Here is a 25954-nt window from a genome sequence, read left to right as displayed (position 1 = left end):
AATTTTTTTTTTAAAAAAAAAAATCTTATGTATTATGATGTTTGGTTGAGTAATGATACCTCTAGACAGAACCATTCAAATCTATGATCTTAACAAAGTGGATTGCATGCCTTTTCCTGTGCCCAACTCTTCCTATCGGGATGGGTTTCGATTCAAATTTTTGGGAGTTTTGTTCCTTGAACGCCAAGAGTTTGATGGCCAGAACATGGGGCCACAAATCGATTCATGCGTGTGCAAGTAGTGAAGATGTCACTGATTATGGTGTTTTTGTGATTAAAGTGTGTTGAAAAGTTTTTGGAGTGAGGTGGGAGCCTTCCTCTGGTGTCAATCCTTGAGTTAAGGCTGACAATTTGTTGCTTTTTTTTAGTGTCAGAGACTTGTGGTTATGGCTACTGACATGTCTTCTTTTGTCGTATTATGCAGATTTTCTTTCCTTTCATGGATCAATTTATGGTTTCAATTTGTGGATATAGTTTTTGGAGTGAGGTGGGAGCTTTCTCTGGTGTCAATCCTTGTGTTAAGGCTGACAATTTGTTGTTTTTTCCTTGAGTGTCAGAGACTTGTGCTTATGGCTACTGACATGTCTTCTTTTGTCATCTTCTGCAGATTTTCCTTGATGGGCCAGAGTGGTTTGAAATGGATTGAGAATCTCACACTGGTATTGTTCAGCTTGATGAATGCTGACATTGTGTTGTTTTTTCTTCATGTGTCAGTGACTTTTGTTTATGGCTACTGACATTGTGTTTCTTGACCTCTTCCATCGTTTTCCTTTCCTTTTCTGGTTTGAATTCCTGGTTTGAATTTGGTTCATCTGTCAATTCCCTCTTATGCCCTTGGCTGATTGCTATATATATGTGGCATCTGTGACATTCTCATCACAAATTCCAATTCCTTTCACATCCATTGATTTTGTGAGTTGCTCTCTCTATTTGGAAAACTCTCTCTGTACGCAATCTCCATTGATGGAAAGGGAACTTTGTTAGTCTTGCATGTTTTTGGAAAATTTCAATCATGTTGTCCTGTGTTTTTACTTTGGGAAAAGGTTCTCCTCAAGTTTCTACTCATGGCCTTTTCTTCACGGCTTCTGCTACAAGGTTCTTCAAGGCTTCTGCTACAAGGTTCTTCAACTTTCTTTAAATACCACATTATTTTTCAATGCGTTATTCTTCATCGGAGAAATGGGGTTTGGGTATTTGGTCTATTCAAATTATTATCATTTTTCTGTGCTTGATATTATGCCCATAACATGTTTGTGAAATTGTTTCAGGATACGAGACAATTGTTGAATCTTTACAAATAATTTTTGCACATTTGTCATTTCATTATCATGTAAGTGCAAACTGCACTGCTTCTTAATCCTTTGTTTTTGGTTAGTTGGTATTTTTAGGCTTCTCAAACTTAACATATGAGAACAATTCCTAAAAGCATTCAAAGCGGAAGAATTTTTTATTTTGGTGTGGTTTTGTCAACTTATGAATTTATTGTTGCATATGAAAAGTTGAGATGAATTTATGCAATTTGAGAAGGCAGGTTTGAGCTATTATGCCATAGAACCTTTTATTATTTGTTTAAGTAATTGTTTTGAAATTAAGAAGTTGTCTCAATGTTTTATTGTTTTTAGCCAATGACAATTTTGTTTAACAATCAAATATTAAATGACATAAATGAAAGGCTTAATAGATCAATTGGTCCCTCAAATAATTTCAAGTTTTCATTTTAGTCCCACAATTAATAAAACTCCCGTTTTGGTCCCTCAGGTTTTCTTCCGTTTGCCAAATAAATCCTGGACTGTTAACTTTAACTCTAAATGTCTATGGTGGACCAACCTTAAGAGTGGTCCACCGTAGATCCAATTAATTTTTTAAAATTTAACCGTTAGATTGTTTTTTTCAAAGGAGGACCATTAGATTACGCAGGTCTATTTTATCTTATAGTGAGTCAACAACATCCAATTAATTTTTCTGTTTCTTCATCTTCTTTCCTATACTTCTTCATCATCTACATCAACATCATCATCATCTTCATCAACATACCCAGAAAAAAAAATCCAAAAAATCCAAACAAAAATTTTGGATTTAAATCCTCACCAACTTCAAATCATCAAAGATTTTGGATCTAAATCATGATTGTATAGGCTACAAACAGAACCAAAAAACAGACAGAACAGCCCAAATCCAAAAGGGACCAAAAACAATCTTTGGCCACACTGATGCTCCCCTCCTGCTGTTCGGCCACTGCAGCAACAAAAAACCAGCAGCTGGTGATGAAAACTGATATAAGCCCCCCCAAGAACTGAACCACACGCCAACCTTCAAACACCAAAGCTCCCTACCGCATCAGCAAGAATCACAGTTGCTGCTCCCCAAAATTCACACCAGAAAAACACTGCAACTGCTGAAAAAACATCCCAAACGGCTGCCAATCCCAGCCAGCAGCTGCACCTGCAGATCCCGTAGCCAAAACATACAAAAACCACCCCACTAAAGAGCAAAAACAGCTGCTGCACTACAAAAGATTTTGGATCTGCTACATCAAAAGAACACGAAAAACTAAGCATCTCTATCAACAACTTCACTTTAGAACTTTGACACAACCCACCAACCTCATTAAGCACATCGACAATTTTCCTCACATATTCCATTCTAGAATCCTCATGAACACAGATGAACATCCTCATAAAAAAATTGATTTGCGATTTTGGGTTTGTGGTTTAATGGGGTTTGATTAATCAGAAGAGGAGATGAGATTTTGCAGAGAGGGAAGAGGCAGGTTAAAGATGAGGAACCTAATCCTGGGTTTCTAAAAAAAATGCCTTTTTATACATGTCACGTGGCCTACTAACGGAAAAGAGGTTTATTTGACGGAAGGGATTTATTTGGCAAACGGAGGAAAAAGTAAGGGACTAAAACGCCACTTTTATTAATTGTGGGACCAAAATGAAAACATGAAATTAAATAAGGGACCAAATGATCTAATAAGCCTAAATGAAACTTGAAATCTTGCATTTACAATTGTTGATCTTAACAGAAGAATATGCTTAAGTTCAACTGCATTTCTTTTTTCTTCTTCTTTAGGTATAAGAAGCTTCTCACAATTTTGGAAATAAAGTCTTCAAAAGCATTTGTGAGATATGTAGTATGCAGCGGGAACTGGGAGCTGGTGTGAGATAAATGTACATGACTGCTGCAGTTATATGCATATTTTATTGTTTTTATTCATCTCATCTAGCCATTAGGTGTTGAATTCTGGATTATCTCATAAGTGTAGTCTATATAGAGAGCGATTTTTTATTGGTTACTTAGCTGCCTTTTTGTTTTTAAAATTGTGTCTATAGACTTTCTGGTCTGTTTTAATTTAAGTGTTTCTGTTCTTCTTTTCCTTTTTCCCCTCTCTTCTCCAACAATGCCTTCTTTTTTCTCCCTCCTCTTCTTAAAACGCAAACCTCTCCACTTAATTACAATTTGTTTTTAATGATTTATTGTTCCTATTTTTGTTTTTTTTCTCTTCTTTTGTTATGACCTGATTGGATCTTCTTCTGCTTGCAGTTGCAGATGTTGTATTTGGTTTCCTATTTGCAGATCAACAAATTTGAAGGTTACCTACGAATTTGACAGTCTTATTATTTTATAGTTGGATGTAAGATGTCGATTTTTCAACCGATGATGTGTGTTATGTAGCTGTGGTTTGTCTTCTTAATTATTGATGTTGCTGCTGTGTTTTTTTTAATGCTTCTGCTTTTTGATTGCATTAAATTCATATAAGAAGGCATACTATCTTATATTGGGGATTATATTTGATTTGCATGCTCTTTTAATAATATAAATGTAGGGACGAGCAAAATTTGTTAATATTTGGTGTTGTTGAGTGGTAAAGATTCACTTAAGTATGTGAGGGCCATGTCTGATGAAGTGGAGTAAAATTAAGCTTTATTTTGATTATAAGATGGTTGTAAAAAGTCAAGATGGTCCATAAAGACAAGATTGGTATTTGAAATTGGTCCAAGTTCTCTTTAGATAAACAGATGTAGCGAAATTGGCAATTCATAATTTGATGAATCATATTTGAATCTATTTTGTTGTTGTTTTGCCCTTGATTTTTCTAAGAAACCATGTCATGTATATATAGATTTAACAGAGTATTTTGAAAGAAAAAGTAAAGTTCTTCTCAAGGTTTGCTTTGAAGATTTTTTGCAATGTGTCAATGTGTACAAATTTTTATGTTTTTTATTTGAACCTGTCAAAAATCTGTGTTACTTTATATACTTTTTCAGAATTTTGTACATAAAATTTCTTTCTTTGGTAGTCAGACTCCTCTTACGCGGTAATACTTCAGAACTGACAAAATTTGTCTTTTTGCAAATTATATGAGACCATGAGTTTTGTTCAATGTGGTTTGTACCATTTGGCCCTGTCATGGAGTGTTATAAATTGATGCCAGATGGTAGTGGAGGTGTGTTGTTCCCAGTTGATCTGGAGCATTCAAATTTTATTTAACTTCATCTTCAAGCTCTCTGCAGCTAAAGATCAAAATATCCCAACAAATGTGAGTTTAACTATTATTCAACCTCTCCATCTTATTCCTATTCTTTTGTTGTTGTTTCTTTCTTCAAAATTTTTTGTTTTTCCTCTTCATGCAATTCTTTAGAAGTCCAGGCCACATGAATTCTTGGTAAAGTTCTATCTTCTCCATGTTTCTTTATTCCACCCATAGCTTTTATGCATAATAGCTACGGTTCTAAACTCATTTCATGTGCTAGAAATCTTTGTGTTTTTGCAAATTTGTATGCCAGATTGTTAAAATGTTATTTTGTTATCCCAATATCATTTTTAGTTGTGAAACTACTTGATTTTGGGCCTGAGTAGTTTAGAGGGCCTAGAATTAGTAATGAGAATAAAATGCATTGTAGATGTTTGATAAAATGCCCATAAGCAAAATATGGTGTTTAGTTTCACATGTTTTTCCAGCTGACATAGAGAAGATAGTAAAATTTATGCAGCAATTTGATTATTATCTTCTAAAAGCATGGTTTTCTTTTAGCCTTTCAATAATATTGTACATAAAAAAAGCAATATTGGTCTTGACAAAAAAAAAAAAAAAAAGCATATTGGTGATATTGGAGTGATGAGTTTAGCATAAGAAAGTTTTGTGATATTAGCAAACAATATAAGAAGACACAAAAGTGTAGTTTGGGTAATCTTTGAAGCTTTTCTAATTGGTTTGTATGCTTTTATTATTTCTTAATGATGAAGGCAATTTTTATGCTTCAAATATATAGATTCATTATTTTTTGACACTCATGGTTTATTAGATATGTGTGGTTTACTCATTTGAACTTAATTTGACGGTTTCTTTTTCTTTCTTTGTAGCTTATCTATTCTCTAGCAGCTCAAATCCTTAGATTCTGGATGGCCTTCTTGGATCAGGTTTGCAAGGATATAAGTTGTTGATGTCACATGGGAATTTCAGCATTCATATTTTTATGCTAACTAGAATTTCCACATTCTAGATGGCTTGATACACACAAGATTTGTTTCAGGTATTGTTTTTGAAGCATGTTTCTATTGTCGCAATTATACTCATGTAATTGCCTAAACCTTAGATGGTTATTCTGATCAAAATAGTATGGTGTGCCTCAAAACTCATTTTGACTGGGTATTTCGTATAAACTTTCTGTTTTGATCTTCTAATTGCCTCCCTATTACCTTTATTCTAACTAGCTTTATTTTGTGCTCTATTTACTAAATATATTGAGTTCAACATGGAGAGTTAAAAGCTTTTGACTACAGTAAAGATTCTTAATTACACTGCTTAATTATGAATGTGTATTACTGATAGTTTGCGTATGTTTACTTTGTTGTTAATTGGTTTTGGCCATGGTTTCAAAGTTTAATTTAGTTTTTATTATCCTTTTTGATACATTGGGTTGTTAGGAACCCCTTTCATTTGAAGTTTATATATATTTAAAGAAATCACTTTGCTGAATATAGATTGAAACTATACTATTTATCAATTTACATACAAAATTTTTTTTTTATAATTCTATAAACATTTATTGATGCTTTCCTACTTCAGCATGGTATCAACATTAATTCTATGATAGAATTTCTCATTGTTATATTTGAAAGCTACAATATTCTTTTTGGGCATTAGTGCCTATAGTTAAAATAAACTGTATTTTTCTTTAATATAGGTTACCACAAATGGAATAGCTCTAAGGGTTGATGGATATGGTGTTGATACCAGCTGCAACTCTGCTTTCCTGCTCACACAGTTTCTTATGTCTTTTCTTCTTCTATTGAGCATTTGTGTTTCAAAAGGTTGAGTTAATTTTGTTTCCGTCACAAAAGAGTCTCTAAAATTGGTTTTTTTTATCTCAACTTGACAACTTCCAACACAAGTTTGTTTTTTTATCTTACTCCAACCACCCACTTTTGTGACTTTGGAGCTCTTAGAACTTGGCCTCAATCTTTTTCATCTCACTGGAGCATTTTAATCTCATGGTATGTTTCCTTCATTATTTTTTTGAGTCACTTCCATTATACCTTGCTTCTATGTTTTTAACTAAATTCAAGCAACGTCTCCATATTATTTTCGAGTCCCTTCCATTATACCTTGCATTTATGTTTTTAACTAATTGAGACTATATATGGTTATATATTGTCTGTGTGTTATTTTTTCGCTGCTGGATTTGAATTAAATTAAATCAGAGCGGTGAAATTTGCAGAAATAAGTTTCAAGACATAATAACATTGTTGTTTTTTTCGGTTGCCGTTGAATCAGTTATTAGAGTCCATAATGTTTTATTCAGTTATTAGAGTACACACGCACCCTTATCTGATATAATATGAGAGAGATTATCACAGTATAATAATTGCTTCCAACTCCCATAAAAGTATATACTTTGGTCTAGACAGAAAATTATATACTTTGGTGTCTTATTTTAAATGGCTCGAGTGCTTGTGATCATATTATGTTTCTACTCTTCAGTTGAAATGGTTGATTATTGTATTAGTTTTTTAATGGAAATATGATCAATTGATACAGCTATAGATATTGGTTTGTGTCTCCCCTTTTGCTGTTGTTGAAGCTCCGAATTTGAAGAAGGCTTTGGTGTTGTTAAGAAAAACTTCCGAGGTTGCTTATGAAGTTGCTGCTTTGGAAGCTAGCATGCCACTCAAGGTTGTTAAAACTTAAAGGGAATGAAGTTTTTTGGGTGGTTCAACCTCTTTTAGTTCATGTCTGCCGCTGCATTTGACTTAATAAATTTTGGATTGTGGCTGTGTTTGTCATCTTTTATGTTTCACTGTCTATGCACTTTGAATTTGATGTAACATTTTTCCCTTGAATTGCTGATGTGCACGTGTACTTGGTTATGTTTACGGGGTTGGCTTTGTGTAAGTTGTGCGTATGTAATGGGTTTGGTTTTGTGTTTGTGTTGTTTCGTATAGTCATGCATTTTTGCCATATTTTAATGTAGAGTTACAATCAATATGGGTATCAATTGCTCAAGTGCTTTGAACTCTTCATAGTGTAACTTACACTTAAGTGACAAAGTTACTTTACTCCCAAAATATAGTTGTGCATTTTATCATATGTTGCTCTAGATTTACAATAAACATGTGTCCTTTTTTTTGTTGATACAAAACATGTGTGTCCTTTGCTCAAGGAGTTGTTTGGGACAGAGTCGGATATATCGACGAGTTGAACACACTCTTGAGATTTTTTTTTGCTAATGGTGAACTAATGACTTCGACATTGAATGTGGTCTACCATGAGGTGTTCCAAAAAACATAATTGCCATGTAACTTGGTCCTTCCTTATGACTTTTTCCACTATGTACTTGGATAATGTTAAAATAGTACGAATTTATCCCATAATAATTGATGTAAGAGATACTATTGACAATATGAGAATTGATGCAAGAATTTATAGTAGAAAATTTGTAAATTTCATTGGTTTAGGTTGTGTCTGTGTCGTGTGGACGTCGTGCAGTATGTGGTACAGTGGTCTGTCGTCGGCTGTAATTTCATGCAATATGAATTTGTGATCTTGTGTCATGTAGTATGTGGTCGTGTAGGCCATTGCCGACTGCTTTCCACCCGTGCGTCGCACGGGCAGCACACTAGTTTGGTACATACCCAACTAAAGTACTAAACCTTAGGCACCATTGTGTTCACACACACAATATATATGTGTGTGTGAATTCATAGACGTTGCTATATAAATTTGGTGGTTTTGTACTCAAAAAAAAAATGGTGATTAAACCTAGGGTGGCCATATTTTATGCTGACATTCACTATTTTAGTGTATTATCTGATTGTATTCAAGAAATTCTAATGAATAAAATGAAATAGTTAAATCTTCGTAAAAAAAATAGCAACCGATTCATAATCAATAAATTTAAATGTAAAAATGATTGAAAGTAATTTCTTTTGGTAAAGTAATTTTTTTTATGGTAGCCGGGATTTGAACCTCTGACCTTGCATACTTTGTGCATTGTTCAAACTAACTGAGCTGAAAATAAACCAAGTAGATTATGTATTTACCTTTACCTTTATTATTAGTAGTAAGTATAGGTATCCTATTTGGGCCTTTAGCCCTCTTATGTAAAAAAAAAAAAAAAAGTATAGGTAACAATATTAATTTCAGAAAATTACTCTAAATTTAATTTCCATTTAACAACATCAATTCTTTCCTTTTTGACCGGGTCCACATTTATTCAAAAGAGTATAAAAAGGTTTGGTAAAAAATATAACTTGTTAAAAATACCTATAACATATTGATTCTATTTTTCTTTTTAAGGAGGAGAAATAAATTTCTATTTCCTGTCAAAAGAAAAATATTTCCATTTTAGATTTGCCATAAATCGGGACACACCACCCCTGCATCATATTTTCATATTCGAATCATATAAGATCGATTTCATTTTCACACACAATTGAAAATCATAAAATTGGTCCCGTGAGCATAGCTCAGTTGGTAGGATAATGCATTATTATATGCAGGGGTCGGGGTTCGAACCCCGGACACCCCACTTATTCATCTTATAAGGTGAATTTTAGCCACCAGACTACCTGACCAAAAAAAAAAAAATCATAAAATTGTAAAATGCTTATTTCATTTTCACACACAATTAAAAATCATAAAATTTTAAAATGCTTATATTTCCATTTAACAATAATAACAAAAAAAACAACAATAATAACAAAAAAAAACGTATATGACACCGACGGCTTTAAAAAACCTTTTTTGAGGAAAGCTTTAAAGAATCATTAGGTTTCTAGTAAAAAAAATATTAAAATTAAAAGTTTTGGTTCTCAAGTTTTCACATTATCTCCCTAAAAAAAGTTTTTCACATTATTGCAATTTTGATCGTACCTAATTTTTTACCTTATAAATGGTGACTTTTGGACCAAAAAGTGGCAATTTATGGTCACAGAAGGATACCTTTTGTATTCTCTCTTGAGATTTGAAATTGAGGCAAAATGTTATAATTTGTTGGGTTGAAATGACTAAAATTATACTTCATCCGACCCAAAAAGACTGATTTAGTTAGTTGTTTAAATGTGTAAATTTTTAACCTTTAATATATTTAATTATTTATTAGTAAAAGTTACAAAATTTTGATATTTAAAAAATATTCATCGAAATAATTCAGACAATATCTTATATACTAACTTGGTTAAATTGAGTCACTCATTATGAGGCAAAGTGAGTAATAAAGCGTAAACCCAAGGAACCAAAAATTCGGATTGAAAAATTCGGATTGAAAAATAGATGGACAACGACCTTGTTTTAGAAAAAAATATATTTTATTTTATCGACGCTTTTTATAAATAATATTTAATTGTTGTAATTTTTTAAATATAGAAAATAACTAATAAAAAAACAGTTTATCGTCTCATAAGTTTTAACTCAACTGACAAAAAATGTCAAAATTGTTATGACGGATGCATGACCAAGGTTCGGACTCCGACACTTTCATTTTGCGTGTGTGAGTTTATGTTGTCCTTATCATTTCGTCTATCTACCAAAAAATAAAAACAATTCATTTACTTTTTTTTTTACAAGAACAATTCATTTACTTATGGTCAACTAGCGAAAAGACGGGCACTCACGTGCCCGTCTTTCTGCTCTTTTTATTACGCTAACGTTTGAAAATTATGAACGGTGTTTTTTTTTTATGAAATTTTGATTTTGATTAAAACTAAAAAAAATATAAATGTTTGTTGCTTTCTAGTTATAAAAAATCAAACTAACCATGATTATCTATTTCAACGACACCGACAATAATACAATATAACAAAAATAAAATAATCTAAATTCTTTATTTAATGACACCAACAACAATTTTATTATAGAAAAAGTTGGTCAAGGGTATAATTGGAATGATGAAAAAGTAAGTATAAATATACTCATTTAGTTTGTTATACTTTTTAAATGATAAAGGAAAAAAAACAAAAATATATATTCATATCGTGTTTGTTACATTTATTTTAATATTTAAATTTATTCTTATCAATATATTATTTGTATTGAAAATTGAGGGTATTTTTGGAAAGAAAAATCCAACCCAAAAGTGCTGAAAGGGGTAGTTTTCTTTAACAGTTCATTTATTTATTATTTAAGGGCCTTGTTATATGGTGCGAGGAATCGTTTGTTGAATTCAACGAATCAGGATGTGACTTTTTTTTTTTTACGACAATTACTAAAAAAAAATTAAAAAAATTATATATAGTTGGGATTCCGCCGAATACACACGTCGTGGTGGTTTAACAAATTTTCTTCTGCCCTAATCGACACTTTTCCTTTTCTATTTTCAGAAGGAAATTGTTGCACCTTACGAGACACTTTTCCTTTTCTATTTTCAGAAGGAAATTGTTACGAGACACTTGAACGAAAAATAACCAAACACGTAAATATTAACAGTTGTTTGAGATTTTCAATTTTGCCACACTAGTACACTACCAATGAATAATAAGTGGGTTTTGATGTTCGTCAAATTTCGTTAAAGTGCAAGTTGCACTACGTAGCCATGTTTCTTTTTTAGCTGTTCTTTTCTTTTTGGAATGTCATTAATCAACATAAATAATAATATTAATATTTTGGTTAAAAACGGGATGCGTCGCCTCTTTCAAGCGTCCCCCTGCACTACACACGTTAGGATTAGTCTTTCATTCATTTCAAATTTTAATTTCCCACAATTCTGCATTCCCTTTGGCAAATTGCTACTTTATATCGTGCACTAAAACACATATATAAAGAAACAATTTTATTTGCCCCTTAAATACAATTACAACTCAATGAATGTGGGCATTAACTGAAAAGCAAAAATAAAGAAACAACATTTATTTTACGAAAATTACTTTATTACCACGTGAATAAATTTAGGAATGATTTTGTCAAAAAACAAAAAAAAAATTAGGAATGATTTTGGGCATTAGCTCCTATAAATAACTAAACTCTCGCACTCATTCTCACATCACTAGCAGCACTTCCTCTCCCTCTCTTTCAAGGTTGTTTTCTCTTACATAGAAAAATGGCCAAAGCTCTGGCATTTTTGCTACTCTTACTACAACTAACCTCTTTCAGTGCATTTGCTGAAGACCTTTCAGATGCATTTGATGACATTTTCGATTTTGATTCTAATGACTCTCTCAATGCATTTTCTAAAGAGTTTGAAACTCTTCACAAACCATCACATGCTCATTCCCTTCACCACCAATCTCCCGCGTCTTCCCCTCACCATCACCTTCACTCACCATCACCTTCTCCCTCCCTTCATCGCCAATCACCTACTCCTTCACCTCACCACCACCATCACTCACCATCACCAGCTCCCTCCCGTCACCACCAATCTCCTCCTCCTTCCCACCACCACCAACCACATGCTCCTTCCCCCCACCATCACTCACTATCACCTGCTCCCTCTCTTCCCCACCAATCTCCCGCTGCCTCCCCTCACCACCAATCTCCCGCTCCTTCTCCTCACCACCACCATCACTCGCCATCACCCTCTCCTTCCCCTCACCACCACAATCACTCACCATCACCTTCTCCCTCTCCTCGCCACCAAGCTCCTGTTCCGTCTCCTCACCACCAATCTACCATTGTACCTGTAAAACCCCCAACCCATCACCACCCTCCCGCTCACTCACCATCGCCATTGCATCCCACTCCTGTCCCTAGAAGCGTCATGGTTGTTCGAGGTGTTGTTTATGTCAAATCTTGCAAGTACAGTGGTCTTGACACCCTCAAGGAAGCTACACCGCTTCTTGGTTTGTTTCTAGGCTTTGTACTTAAACAACATTAATTCATGCATATGTAGTTTTATGTCTTTGACTTTTATATTTTACGTAGTGTTTATTTTTTGTAAAATTATATACATTATTTGTTTTTTGTTAAATAGTATATACATTATGGAATATGCTTATTACCACGAAAAGTGAATCAACGAAAAGAAAGAATAACACAAGACTCATCCATGTTTTCCGCCAAACACTAAATAAAATAAAATAAATTGTTAAGAAAAAAAGAAATTGAGATATGGGATAGTGCTATTTCGTGGCTTTCGTAGAAATCCCTTCGTGGGATATAGTAATACTTATTCATTATTCATTGGTCCTTTTTCATTGGTATGTCAAACTTATTCATCTTTTGTTTTGAAATTGAAGGTGCCGTTGTGAAGCTCCAATGCAACAACACCAAGTACAAGTTAGATGAGACTGATAAAGACGGTCACTTTTCTCTCGTAGGCCCAAAGATCATTACTATTTATACCGCTAAGCAGTGCAACGTTGTTTTGGTTAGTGCACCACAAGGCCTAAAACCCTCAAATCTCCATGATGGTATCACTGGTGCTATTCTTAGGCCAAAGAGACGATTTGTATCTAAGGGTGTTCCCTTCATTCTCTTCGCCACTCAGCCACTTGCTTTTGAGCCCAGCTGCCCTCGTTAAGAAAATAATAATTTAAAAAATTTGAGTTTATATAGACCGTTGAATTTTAGTGTTTAGGTTTTGATTTTCGCTTTCATGTTAAAATAAAGTGTTAAGAGCTCAAACTATCGATTTTGAAAAGAAAAAAAGAAAGAGAGCTTGATACATTATGCATGATCGATGGTTCTTGTAATAATTGAGTATTAAAATAAAGTTGTTTATCACCTTTATTTAATTAGTTTCCTGCAATGATATGTTTATCCTTTTTATCATGAAAATTGTCACATTTTTCGACATAATAAGTTCTACATTTATGTACTTACGAATACACACTATCTTGTATAGACATGGGCATCGTACCCAGTAAAATAAGGATACAAGTACACAAATACGACAATTCTCTAAAAATTAAGGTACTCGTGCGTCATAACAACTTAAAGAAACACAAAAATTGTTTAATAAATATTCCATTATTATTCCTATTTAATTTAATGGGTAACTTTGGTGCCTTTGTTTGGTATTCATATATAAGCATCGGTATCCACTCTGCTTGGTTAAAGTCCACATAACAATTCCTGCAATTCTACAATCTGATTTCAGATTCATGTATATAAGACAGAAATATTAGAAATAGCTCTAGCAGTGAACAGCTACCATACCACTTTGTCTCTTAAAAAAATAATGTTTTTACCACCACCACCAATTTTAAAAGTAATATTATTAACAAAATAGCCCGGGTCAAGCATAAGATTCTTTGGAAGTGATCAGCGGCGAAGCTAGCACAATTTTTACGAGGGGGCCAAATATAAAGAAGAAATAAAATATATTTTAAAAATTAATATATTAAACTTAATTAATAAGTAAAATAAATTTACAATAAATTTTACTTATATTTAATTAATCAACAACAAAGAAAATAAAATCTAACAATAATTATTTATAAAAGTTGTACTCTATGAAGTTTTGACAAGTCAAAATTATTTATAATTGACACTAAACTAAATAGATTGTAAGTATTTTTTTAAAATAATCTCTCTTTAAACCAACAAAATTGTTTGGAGTAGCCAAATAATATATTAATGGGATAGCTATATTCAAAAGTATACAAATTATGCTAGGTTTATTTTTCTTTTGGGGTAGCCAATGCTACCCCACTGTTATGAAAGGATTCGCCCCTGGAAGTGATTGCGAGATCGTTAAAAACATAAACAAAACTCAGTCTGTTGATTAAAAGAAACAAAACTAGAATAAAAAAAAATAGGAAATGTTCGTTCAAATTAAACTGCTCTTACAAATTACACACCCAAATAATTTTTCCAAGGATATTTATTTTTATAGAAGATGTATTGACAGTGTAAAATAGTTTTTCCACTTGCATTCAACCAACGAGCATCTTGAAGTTAGTTGCATGACATTATATATTGATGGTTTTTTATAAAATTATTTTGCAAGTGCATTTCAATTGAACTCTAACGTTATCTTTAAAAAATAATCACTACATTTTATTTTATTTTTAAGAATCTCATATGAAAACACAAAGATTTCTCAATTTAGCTCCCTATACGTTCAAAATTTGTCAAAATACACCACGAAAACTTATGGTAAAATGCAGCATTTTAGAAGAGGATTGAGTAATCATCTAAAATAATTGCATTTTTATTTATTAAAACTTGTAAGATGTCTCCTAAAGATTCAAATTAAAAATTGTAAGATGTCTCCTAAAGATTCAAATTAAAAATCAACACGCCTGACCACACAAAAGCCCCCTCCAACCACAGCTAATTGCATTCTAGCTTAAAAAATACATTTTTGATCTCTATATTTAAAAACTATGGAATTTTGGTCCTCGTGAGCTTAACTCAGTTGGTATGGACAATGCATAAAATATGCAAGGTCTGGGTTCAAACCCCGGCCACAACCAGAAAAACCATAAACAATTGATTTTTGTCCCCGTGAACTTAGCTCAGTTGGTAAGGACAATGCATAAAAAATGCAAAGGTCCGAGGTTCAAACCCCGACCACCACAAAAAAAAAAAAAGTTTTTTTGGTTCCTATATTTAGATTTTTGAAATTTTGTTCTCTCGTCTCATTTTAGGATTATTTTGCTGACATGGATATGTAATGTGGCCTCACAAATACTACCAATAGAGGACAAATAGCTTAAAATGTAAAGACTACAATTGCATTTTCTTTGTAAATAGGAGAAGCAAAGTACATTTGAGTCTATAATGTTAGAGAAGTGTTATGAACACTATCACATTTAAATACCACAACTTTATACGACTCATTTTCAAAGTGTAGGATCCATAATGATTTAAGCTAATAAGACTGTTATAAGACTCATTTTCAAAGTGTAGGATCCATAATGATTTACGCTAATAAGAGTGTGTTAATGTGAGGGTTTGAAAAGTGTCTCTTCGTAATTTCAATTCATTACAATATTTTTTTTTGTCGGAGGTAAATTGAAGTTAATATACATACAAACATCGATATTAGAATATATATTTTTTAGCAGTTTAAGACCTAAGCCTTGAGAAATCTGAAGCAAATATCACCCACTAGTAAGACTTTATGCTTATGTAATGGCCAGCATTTTTTTTCAATAACTTCTAACAAAGTATACTCTCATGTTGGAAGCTTCAAACTGGAAAACAATGGCTCGCAAACACATTGAAGTCTGTCCACAATAATCTTACAATTTTTCACCAAACATTTATGAACATAGATTTCACAAATGACCTTCTCTTTACTGTTACCCACTCTAACTATGATCAAATCAGTATGGAAAATCATGACCAGGACTGTCTGCATGCATGTCCATGCAATCACTGGAGTTGGACGAATTTGAATCTCTGTTCTGGCCACTAGGATACACCATTTCATTGTTACGGGTTCCGTTCCCCGATGACATGACATTACTCGAAGGATTGCTGCCCTGTGCTAAATGATATGGCTGAAGGCTGCGACGAATGGGGCTAGAGAGTGCATTTGAGAATACTGAGTTCTTTACTTGATCGGTTTGCCCAGTTCGTATCCCCTGTCCTGCAACAGTACTTCCAAATGCATTGGACGGTATGGATGCGGCAAAGTTAGTTTGAATTGCTGTTTGGGAGTTCTGTTGAATTGACTGCCTTGGAGAAACTGGTGATTCCTCTGCTCCATATTCAAGCTCATTCTACATGCAAACACATAGCCAAAGGTTATATCTACATCCGGATATCAGGAGACATTCGAAGACAGATTTATTCTGTATTGATATTGTGCAATAATGTTAACTGTAGGACATAATATGTGGGAAACTACGGTCCAAGTGAAGCGAGAAAAGTTGTATCTTTTCAAAGATTTGACTATAGTTCAACCATCAAGATCGGACTGATACATAGCATTAGAGCAAAATCTTATGGTGCCATAAAAATCCCACCCAGGCAAAATTCAATAAAAGGCCGGACTTATTGTGAATCTATTATACAATGACTAACATTGTGGTTGCAATCAACCTCTTAGAGTTAAATGGATAAACTTTTCGGCAAACACATACTGATAATAAGCAAGGTTTAAATTATCTTGCAATAACCATGAGTATTTTAACTAACAACTTCATTTATAAGTTGAAAATTGAAATCAACTTCTGCATGTCAATATTTCAGAAGCTCTTCGTTTAACTTCTCTATTCACACCTATAAAACTCATAATGAAAATTGAAATCAACTTCTGCATGTCAATATTTCAGAAGCTCTTTCGTTTAACTTCTCTATACACACCTATAAAACTCATAAGGACTTCCTTACGATTTATAAGTTAAGGCCCAACTTGAATTAGCTTCTAAAGCTCAAACACATGGGAGTTTCTCGATTAAAATAAGTTTATAGATGTTCAATTGCAGAAAAATCTTCGCAAGCTACTAAGCTTATATAATTTTATGAGGAAGTTAAATAAGAGAGCTTATGAAAAAACTGATATGCAGATGCCAGTTTCAACTTACGTTAGAACTTTTGTTTACATGCTTATAACTATTCCAAGATTATTCTTTTAATATACTTTTCTCACATCTGTTCACTGAGAAACTATTTTCAGTTCAAAAGCTCCTATTAGTTAGAAGCTAGACCAAACTGGACTTAAGCTGCACTTTAGCAACTCCAAGCCCCCTCCCTTTCACATAGGACCTAACTCTTCTGCAATAAATAATACAGACAGGAAAATGGCAAGTTTTCTAGTACAATCATCCATGACTAATCTAACACCAAAAGTATAACCGACACGGTGTGGCACAAGTGATAGATATTTGGGTTTATCAACCTTTTACTTGGGAGTTTGATCCCGAGGGATTAATCTCCCCAGCCGTGCGAGGGGATGATACCTTGGCTTACCAAAAACCAAAAGCTTAAAGATAATGTCCACTAAATAACAGTTTCACACTCAAAGCAATCGGCAAAGTGACCTTTAAGCTATAGGCAATGATAGACCTGGGGCCTGTTTGGACTGACTCGTTTGAGTTTATCTACTGGTATAAGCATTTGTGACATTGTTCGGGAGAACTTATGAAAACAACTTACAACATGCTCATGAGCTATTTTCGGCTTATTTCCATGAGTTTTTCAGGATAGTTTATGAGAACAGCTTATAGATTATACAAAAACAAATTGACTTCATTTTATCCTGTGTTATAAAATATCTTATTCATAAGTGCTTATACTATAAGGGCTTGTGCTACAAATAAGTGTATGTTTGGTTCCACTTTTGGAGGAGGCAAAATTGATTCAATAGGTGTAGAGTTGAATTTGACATGTTTGGTTCCTCTAGAGTATAATTGATTTTGCCCCCAAAATTGTTTCTACTTGAAGCTAGAAATTGTAACTTCTGATTCTAGAGTTTATTTTCACACTCAAATGTATTGTTCAACACACCTTCACATCAAGATATCAAATATAAATCAATTCACTCAAAATCATTTTTTTACGGCACAATCAAACATACACTAAATTGTTTATTCAAACAGGGCCCTAAGTAGTTTTTCCATTGAATGAGTAATGGTTCAGCACAAAAACCCAAAAAGAACCCAACAATGCATAGAGAATAAAACAAAACCTGCAAGTGAGAGACTATATCAATAGTAGTGACTCTCATTCCTTCTTGTTGTTGTCTAAGAATCCACTGATACATTTTCTCCTGCAATGGATTAAAAACACCAAAGCATTTTATATTAAATCAAATAAATAAACAAAATTTCAACCATTGAGTAACATCAAATATTATAAACAAAATTAGGGGCTGGAATGTGGTGAAATTACTTCAAGAATTAAAATTTAATTAGTAAAGTCACAGATTAATGGGAAATTGAATAACCCTAAAATGCAAGAACGAAATCTGGTACTGTTTAGCTTAAAAACTATAATAATTATAATTAATTAATTAAATAATTAAAAGAAAAGAATGGAGATTGCGTGTATAATAAATTATTAATTGTTAATTGAATAATAATTTGAAAATAAGAAAGGGGTAAAAGAAGAAGAAGAAGGAAGGAAGCATACAAGAGCGTGGCGTTCACCGGCTTGAAAGGAGAGTTTTTGTTGATTCATGGCGTGGGTATAGAGATGAGAGAGGGAATTAGCGGTGGTGCAGAAGGTGGAGTACATGGTGCGATCCACTTCATCGAGACGAGACTCCACCGATTTTCTCTTTTTCGCCATATCTCCACCGATCAAGGAAGGAGGATTGGTTGATGTATAATTAATATAATTGAAAGATGGGTTCGGTGCGGTGCTTGCCGGGCAGAGAAGTAAGAGAAGAGAAGACTGGAACAATGGGGGACATCTCCTCCTCTATATATACAATACCCAATAATTATAAGCCTACAAATCAATCATATTTCTTCATAAAATATAAACAAAAACTAACTAACTTTGGTTTCTTTTATCCGACTCGAGTGATTAATCTTTCATTTTTTAAAGGTCAAGTGATGTAACAAAAAATAAAGGTTAAGTGATAAAAAAAAAAAAATTGTTTTTGAAAGAAGATTGTGTGATTAATCTTGTTCGTAGAGGATATGTGATTCAAACCGACGTATATGATGGAGTTTAATTGTGATGCAAATGTTGACATAATGACGTTATAAAATTATTTTACACTATCAATAATGAGTTGATCTAATATCTACCAAAAAATGACTATTCTACATTGTGTCTTTTTAATCATCTTATTCTCAAAATTAAATAAAATAGTTTAGAAAAAAGCACTACATACATATTTATTAAAAAAAATAATTATATTAAGAAAATTAAATAACATAAAAAAATACTTTCTTATTTTGCTAACAACTTACTTAGCGACCGTCTCTTCTATGTAAGGAAAATTCGACCAAAAAAAGATTAGCTCACCTTATATGTTCCACAAATTTTCAACGAAGATTAATCATTGTTAAACGGTTGTAGAAGCTTCATATCAATAACATGATAACTAAAAAAAAACTTCAAACCAAAGCATGTTAAATACAAATGTAATAAATCAAACAATTGGACTCAAATAGTTTATGACTTATACCAACGACAAATTGTTCAAAATAATCTGAGTTCAATTCACGAGTGAATCAATTATTGACAATAATAGACTTACCTTATAGTCGAACTCCAAAATATCAAAGTAATTTCTTTAAGAACTAGAAGATTAAAAAAAAATATACAACAACAACAACAACAACAACCAAGCCTTATCCCACTAAGTGGGGTCGGCTACATGGATCAAATGACGCCATAGTGTTCTATCAAAAACCATATTTGGATCCAGCTCATTGACCTCTAAATCTTTTCTAATGGTTTCTCTAATGGTTTTCTTAGGTCTTCTTCTACCTCTTTTAACCTGGCTCTCCTCCATTTGATCTACTCTTCTTACAACGGCATCAACGGGTCTTCTCTCTACATGTCCAAACCATCTAAGCCTATTTTCTACCAACTTTTCTACTATAGGTGCTACCCCCACTCTCTCTCTAATGGTGTCATTCCTAATCCTATCCCGTCTAGTCTTACCACTCATCCAACGCAACATCCTCATCTCCGCTACGCTTACTTTATTTAAAAAAAAAATATACAAATGTAATATTATGAGAGCTCGTTTTATAAAGGAAAAAACAAAACTTGCAATGTGGACATAATGTGGTCATTTTTATAACATCACGACGTGGTCACTTATATAATTAAGTAAATTTACAAAAGTTATATCGGGGAATTAGTCACTTTAGTCCCTGAATGCAGAGAAATTGTAAAACAGTCCCTGAATGTTGACTCTGTTGGTCAATTTCAGGGACTAATGTGACTAACAGAGTCTACATTCAGGGACTAAATTGACTAACGGAGTCTGCATTCAGGGACTAAATTGACGAACAGAGTCTACATTCAGGGACTATTTTGCAATTTATCTCCATTCAGGAACTAAAGTGACGACTTCTTTCCTATGAAGGGACTAAAGTGACTAATCTCCCAAGTTATATTTGATGATATTGAAATCTATTTTAATTTTAAACTAGATATTTTTCGAAATTTCATATAAAATTAATTAAACTTTGTTTTTAGAATTTATTTAATAAATTTTAAATATATGATAATGTTTTTATATTATTTAAGATATTCTCATTATCTATCAATAAAAGAGATAATTGATGTGTAAGCTTAACTCGGTTGATAACGACACTACATAATATATGTAGCGATTGTGTTTTGAACTTCAAAAACCTCACTTATTCACTTTAAAAAAATTAAATTTTTATTGATTGTTTGAAAAAAAATTGTTTTCGATGCGGTGACTTAATTTATGCAATAAAAGTGTTGATGTGGTGACTTAAGTTTCACAAAGAATTTATGTCCTATTTGAGGGTCTAGAGGAGAATGAATCGAAGGACTTTGGACGAATAGGATAAAAGGGGTATAAGATTTAACTTGATATTATAGAAATTCAATTGACGTAAGGTATAGAAATACAGTTAAAAATCTATAAATTAATAATGTCAGGACCGGAGAAATTTATTAATTTAGAGAGTTATTAATTTATCTATAAATTAATAATTATTAATTTAAAGAGTTTTTAAGTAATTATACTGTACATACCAAACAAAAAGGCAAATTAGTCTATGTCTCTTAGAATTACGTTGCAGCCAACCTTGGGACTCAACGTAAATTAGTAACTACTGTGTTCATATGCATTGGAAATCAATAATGACTTTTGAAGTACAGTAAATGTAAACAAGATGAACAAATGTGTTCAATGTATTCTTAATATATTTTTTTCAGTTTCTATAAATTATTAATTTATGATTTTCTTGGGACTGAAAATTATAAAGGGATCTCCCAAAAAATTATTATCTTATTATTTTATCGAGTTTTTCAATTTTTTACATTGGCCCAAGTCAGGACCGGACAAAATTATTATTTTAGAGAGTTTATTAATTTACCGAGTATTAAATTAAAGAGTTTCTACTGTACATAGATTGCACGTTATGTTGAACGTACATCCCCTAAAAGATTGGCACCTGTTAATTTTTTTGTGTGCATGCAATTAGATACTGTGGCAACTTCTTTTTAGTCTCATGAGCAATGAGATTACTTTCAACATGCAGAAACAGATTGGTCGTTGCAATTTGCAAGGATTTGGTATATTTATTGGCTATTACATGCTACTTATCATGGAACTGGAGAAATCAAAAGATCCACGACTCCAACTTTGTGAGAGTCCTTTAAATCCTTGGTACAAAGTTCGCGAAGTAGGAAACAGGTTTGGTAGGGACCAGGGTGCAGTGGTCTGCTGCGAGAGGAGAGTGGTGGCTAGATTTGTAGGTTTTCGATACACAAGTGCATTTTTCATCATTGAATCGATAAATTTCATCACATATCATCTAATTTAATAGTAAAAACTATTCGGTGCAACAATTCTCAAGGAACTAAGGTTTGGAGTTTAATTCATGTCATCATATTGCTTGCAATTTTCATCTTGATTGAGTCATTTTTAAGGCTGACTCTACCCTTGTTGCAACCGTCGTCCTTAATCTCCCTAGTCCAATCTCCTATCTCAAACGTTTCTTGGAAGAAGTTTTTAATCTCCTTAACCTCCAAAATTGGATTGTCACCGTTCAATCTTGAGAAAGATTAACTAAAAAAGGATTTAATAGTCATTTCCTTCTAGCTTTTATTGATACTATTGTAGTTTTTTCCTGCTCTTTTGGTGTTGGATAATAAGGTATTTTCACTCATCGTTAATTTATCCTTCTTATTAAATAAAAAAGAAAAAGGTTAATAATTGTTTTAGTGACTGTCCTAATGACACCTGTTAAAAAATCAACATTAGTAATATTTATTGAAATACTTGTATTTAAAAATACTACTACCTCCGTCCCTAATTATAAGACCCTTTTGAGAATATTTTTTGTCCCTTTTTATAAGACCCCTTTGCTATTTCCAACTACATTAATTATTTCTTTACACACATGCCCCTATTTATTATACATCTTTTTCTTCAATAAGCAATAAATAACATGTTGAAAACATAAACCAACACTCTCTCTTAAAGGATAAAATTGTAAAACCAATAGTAATTACAAACATATTTAATACAAATATCCACTATCTTAATTCCCGTTATTTTTTCAAAAGGGTCCTATAATTAGGGACGGAGGTAGTATAAAATATGCTTTTTTTCAATGTAAAATTCATTTTATTTAGGTAAAAGGGGTGTAAATAGAACGTATGGGGGTGCAGCTAAGAAAACAATTAAAACACGTCACAACTATAAATAAAGGTTGGAGGTTTTTTGTTTCAAAAACAAGTAAAGCGATAAAAAAAAAAAAAAACTGTGTATTAGAAGAGGTAGAGTTGAAAAAGATCGTGAATTAGGGTTTTAACAAAGAAGCGAAAAGAAGATGAGTCGTAGTTTGGGAATTCCGGTGAAGCTCCTCCACGAGGCCTCCGGCCACGTCGTCACGGTGGAGCTCAAGAGCGGCGAACTCTACAGAGGCAACATGATTGAGTGTGAGGATAACTGGAACTGCCAACTCGAAAGCATCACTTACACTGCTAAGGTAAGTTCTTATTTTATTTAATCACTTCTCGTTCATTCATTCATACATTTTTCACAATTTTTGGTAGAATTGAGTTGTGGCCGTCGTGGCTGGGTTTATCGTTGTGATGTTCGCAAATTTGGCAGATGTGGAGCGGGATTAGGGTTTATGTTGTATTTTAGGGATCTTTGAATACTTATGGTTTTGAACACTGGATCTTTCTAGTATTAACTAATTTGGTTTGATATCATACCATATCATTAGAGAAAAAAGTAGGGATTTTTGGGTGGTTTCGGACCATGTATATGATCCATAAAAGCACAAGTAATTTTGTTAAAGAGGGTCAGATTAAATCGACCCATAAAAGTTAGGCTCTGTTTTTTAAATGTCATACTCTGAGCTTATAGCTTGTAAGTTCATATGACCAAAAAAGACCTGTTTTGTAACTTTTTTTTTCTTTCTTTTTCTCACGAGCTTATAGATTATTTTTGCCAGCTTATTGCTTAGTTTGATAAGCTAGTTCAATTACCATATAGCTTAAAGCTTTTGATAGGCTAGTTCAGTTAGCATATAGCTTACAACTTATAGCTTATCATTTTCTCTCTCAAAGTTACCCCTTTCATCTTGGAAAAAGTAAACTATTATTTAAACACATTTTATCATGTCAATTCTTATTTATAAGGTAGTTCAACTGCTAATTTTACCAAACACTACAAATTCAATCCACCAGCTTATCTGCTATAAGCTAGCTTATAAGCTATTTGCTATTTTTTGCCAAACAAAGCCTTAATCCATTAAGAGAGATTTGGGTTGTATGGTCTATTTTTAAGATATGATTAATAAATTAACAGTAAGACATGGTTTTGTTTTTCTGATGTAGCCCGTCTATCTTGGTGGGAAAAAGTCTTTGGTTGTTGTGGTTGTATGTATGCTCAAATGTGATCATTGAATTTGCAGTCCATCTTTCTCTCCTATGAAACTTGTTAATTTCTTTATGCTGTGTTTAGACCTTAGTATCTTCATTTCAAGTGTATTTTGTTAAAATTCATAGTGTATCTACAATAGTTGCTAATAATGGCTAAATCTTCTGCAGGATGGAAAAACGTCACAACTTGAGCATGTATTTATTCGAGGTAGCAAAGTCAGGTATGAATCATCATATGTTGCTCAGTTACTATATAACGTAATTATTTCAAGTAAGGTTTTATTGTATATCGCATTTTCTGTAAGGACAGTTCTCTGAAGTGATACTAATGTGACAGGTTTATGGTCATACCCGACATGCTGAAGAACGCTCCCATGTTCAAGCGTTTAGATGCAAGAATCAAGGTACCTTCTTATTAAAAAGTGATTAATTACTCTATATTTGGTCTATTTTGATTCTGTATTCATTTTTTGTCTGAATATCTTGAAGGGCAAGGGTGCATCGCTTGGTGTTGGTAGAGGCAGAGCAGTTGCAATGCGAGCAAAGGTATTTACCTTTTTATATTCCTAGTTTATTTATTTTCATCTAGCCTTGGGAAAATGTTTGTTCAATGACTTGCTAGTTGAAGGACCTACCGTTGTTACAAATGTGGTGTAACCTCAAATGTTTCCTGTGTAGGCTCAAGCTGCTGGCCGTGGAGCTCCGCCTGGGAGGGGTGTACCACCAGTGAGGAGGTGATCATCATTTGTATAATCTCTATTTTCTGTCTGTTGGACGTGATGTTGAGTTTTGTTGTAGACGTTTGTGATAGAAAGAAATTTGAATTGGAACTATCTAGAATTCACAGACTACTTCTCACTGGCTCTAATCTTTTGCCTGTATTGTGTGCTTGGCTGGTAGAATTTTGTCTTAGGTGTGGCAACTTTTAAAATTAGTATATGACGGTGCAAGTTATTATGAGTTTCGTGAGGGCAGTTTGACAGCCCTCAAAACTGGTTTAAGACGGATTATGTTAAAATTAATTTTATAAGCTCTAGTTATTTTGTAATTAGAAGGAAAGTCACCAAAAGATTTTAGAGTGATGCAGCTTTCTTGACCAGCATGCATTGTTCATTGCATGCTTTATTTTATAAGTAAAAAATATCACATCGGAGCTGTCAAAAACTCAGCGCTAAAACTTTTTTCTCAAATTAAAAAGGAGAATTTGGTTTTTGTTTTTGATTGGATTTTCTACAAGGAACCAAATACCAAGCTATGGTGAACCCTGTTTATGGGTGTCTCATCACAAATTACCAAATTTACCCCATTTATGGTTATTACAGGAAGTAAAAGTCTAATTATTGTTTACAGAAGACATTTTTCATTAACTTCTCAAGGATTTACCCAGATGATATTTGGTGTTCTAAAACAAATAAGAAAACCCTGATGTTTACATGATCAATAGATTACAACTCCGTCTATGAATATTTCTTTTCAATGATCAGAAAATTCATTTTGATTCAAGGACAAAGGGAAAAATGCACAGAACAATTTTTGCGAATAGTGTCATGTTGATATCATGGTTTTGGTTTGATTCAGATATCGTAAAAAGATATTACATAAATCAAATCAAATTGATTACTAGTATTTTTTTATTTTTTCTGTCGATAATTGAATCATTCGTACTTGTTATATAATGGTTGCATTTTTTTTTTACAGAAGAAAATTTATGTGAATTTGGTTGGGTTAGGGTTGGCTTCAAAGCTCGACAAACGTTAGAATAGTACTTTACAAATTTTCTACAAGTTTTAACACTGACAACAAGAATTGAGTCCACAACACAACCTTGTCGGCTAATCAATTTTTTACAAACCGAGTCAATCTTTATTTATGAGGTTCTGCTTTTAATACGAATATAAACTGAGAAAATAGCAAGACACATATGAAGTTTTTTTTTTACAAGAAGACACATGAAGTTAAAATCTAATTATAGTCAACATAAGGCATTTTTCATTAACTTATCAATGGTTTACCTATGTGATATTTATTGTTTTCATAACGTTTTTTTTTTTTTTTT

General features: G+C 32.8%; 3 protein-coding genes and 1 long non-coding RNA gene across 5 annotated transcripts; 3 read left to right on the top strand and 1 right to left on the bottom strand.

Annotated features, from left to right (window-relative positions):
- The first annotated feature begins 610 nt into the window (after positions 1–610).
- LOC146933807 (uncharacterized) lies at positions 611–7466 on the top strand. 2 transcript variants are annotated; one of them, XR_015007566.1, is made up of 6 exons: positions 611–1118; positions 3075–3172; positions 3546–4542; positions 5367–5536; positions 6191–6500; positions 7045–7466. It is a non-coding gene; the product is annotated as an uncharacterized LOC146933807 (long non-coding RNA). The 2 variants fall into 2 exon arrangements; XR_015007567.1 differs by lacking the exon at positions 611–1118 and adding an exon at positions 2494–2894.
- Positions 7467–11539: 4073 nt separating this feature from the next.
- LOC146933806 (uncharacterized) lies at positions 11540–13167 on the top strand. The gene is made up of 2 exons (XM_085708414.1): positions 11540–12278; positions 12675–13167. Exons 1-2 carry the CDS (start codon positions 11540–11542, stop codon positions 12956–12958), a joined length of 1023 nt encoding a protein of 340 aa, XP_085564540.1. The 3' UTR covers positions 12959–13167.
- A 2345-nt stretch (positions 13168–15512) lies between these two features.
- Positions 15513–18731, bottom strand: LOC146933805 (uncharacterized). Its single transcript, XM_085705595.1, has 3 exons — positions 18466–18731; positions 18023–18103; positions 15513–16112 (listed from the first exon to the last, which is right to left on the bottom strand). Exons 1-3 carry the CDS (start codon positions 18622–18624, stop codon positions 15714–15716), a joined length of 639 nt encoding a protein of 212 aa, XP_085561721.1. The 5' UTR covers positions 18625–18731; the 3' UTR covers positions 15513–15713.
- A 4071-nt stretch (positions 18732–22802) lies between these two features.
- Positions 22803–24858, top strand: LOC146933804 (small nuclear ribonucleoprotein SmD3b-like). Its single transcript, XM_085705593.1, has 5 exons — positions 22803–22994; positions 24067–24119; positions 24236–24302; positions 24388–24444; positions 24577–24858. The coding sequence occupies exons 1-5, from the start codon at positions 22836–22838 to the stop codon at positions 24634–24636; spliced, it is 396 nt and encodes a 131-aa protein (XP_085561719.1). The 5' UTR covers positions 22803–22835; the 3' UTR covers positions 24637–24858.
- The last annotated feature ends 1096 nt before the right edge of the window (positions 24859–25954 follow it).

Source organism: Medicago sativa, chromosome 4 (assembly GCF_051527215.1).
Source record: "Medicago sativa cultivar Bolivia chromosome 4, Bolivia_mono, whole genome shotgun sequence".
In the NCBI taxonomy this organism is placed as follows: domain Eukaryota; kingdom Viridiplantae; phylum Streptophyta; class Magnoliopsida; order Fabales; family Fabaceae; genus Medicago; species Medicago sativa.
Note: the sequence above shows the minus strand (reverse complement) of the source record. Positions and strands in the feature narration are given on the sequence as shown.

Coding starts and splice junctions, on each gene's coding strand:
- LOC146933806 (XM_085708414.1), top strand. CDS start 11,540: ATGGCCAAAGCTCTGGCATTTTTGCTACTCTTACTACAACTAACCTCT. Junction 12,279..12,674: donor GGAAGCTACACCGCTTCTTG/GTTTGTTTCTAG, acceptor TTGAAATTGAAG/GTGCCGTTGTGAAGCTCCAA.
- LOC146933805 (XM_085705595.1), bottom strand. CDS start 18,624: ATGGCGAAAAAGAGAAAATCGGTGGAGTCTCGTCTCGATGAAGTGGAT. Junction 18,104..18,465: donor CCGGTGAACGCCACGCTCTT/GTATGCTTCCTT, acceptor AATCCATTGCAG/GAGAAAATGTATCAGTGGAT. Junction 16,113..18,022: donor ATATAGTCTCTCACTTGCAG/GTTTTGTTTTAT, acceptor GTTTGCATGTAG/AATGAGCTTGAATATGGAGC.
- LOC146933804 (XM_085705593.1), top strand. CDS start 22,836: ATGAGTCGTAGTTTGGGAATTCCGGTGAAGCTCCTCCACGAGGCCTCC. Junction 24,303..24,387: donor GTTTAGATGCAAGAATCAAG/GTACCTTCTTAT, acceptor AATATCTTGAAG/GGCAAGGGTGCATCGCTTGG. Junction 24,445..24,576: donor CAGTTGCAATGCGAGCAAAG/GTATTTACCTTT, acceptor TTTCCTGTGTAG/GCTCAAGCTGCTGGCCGTGG.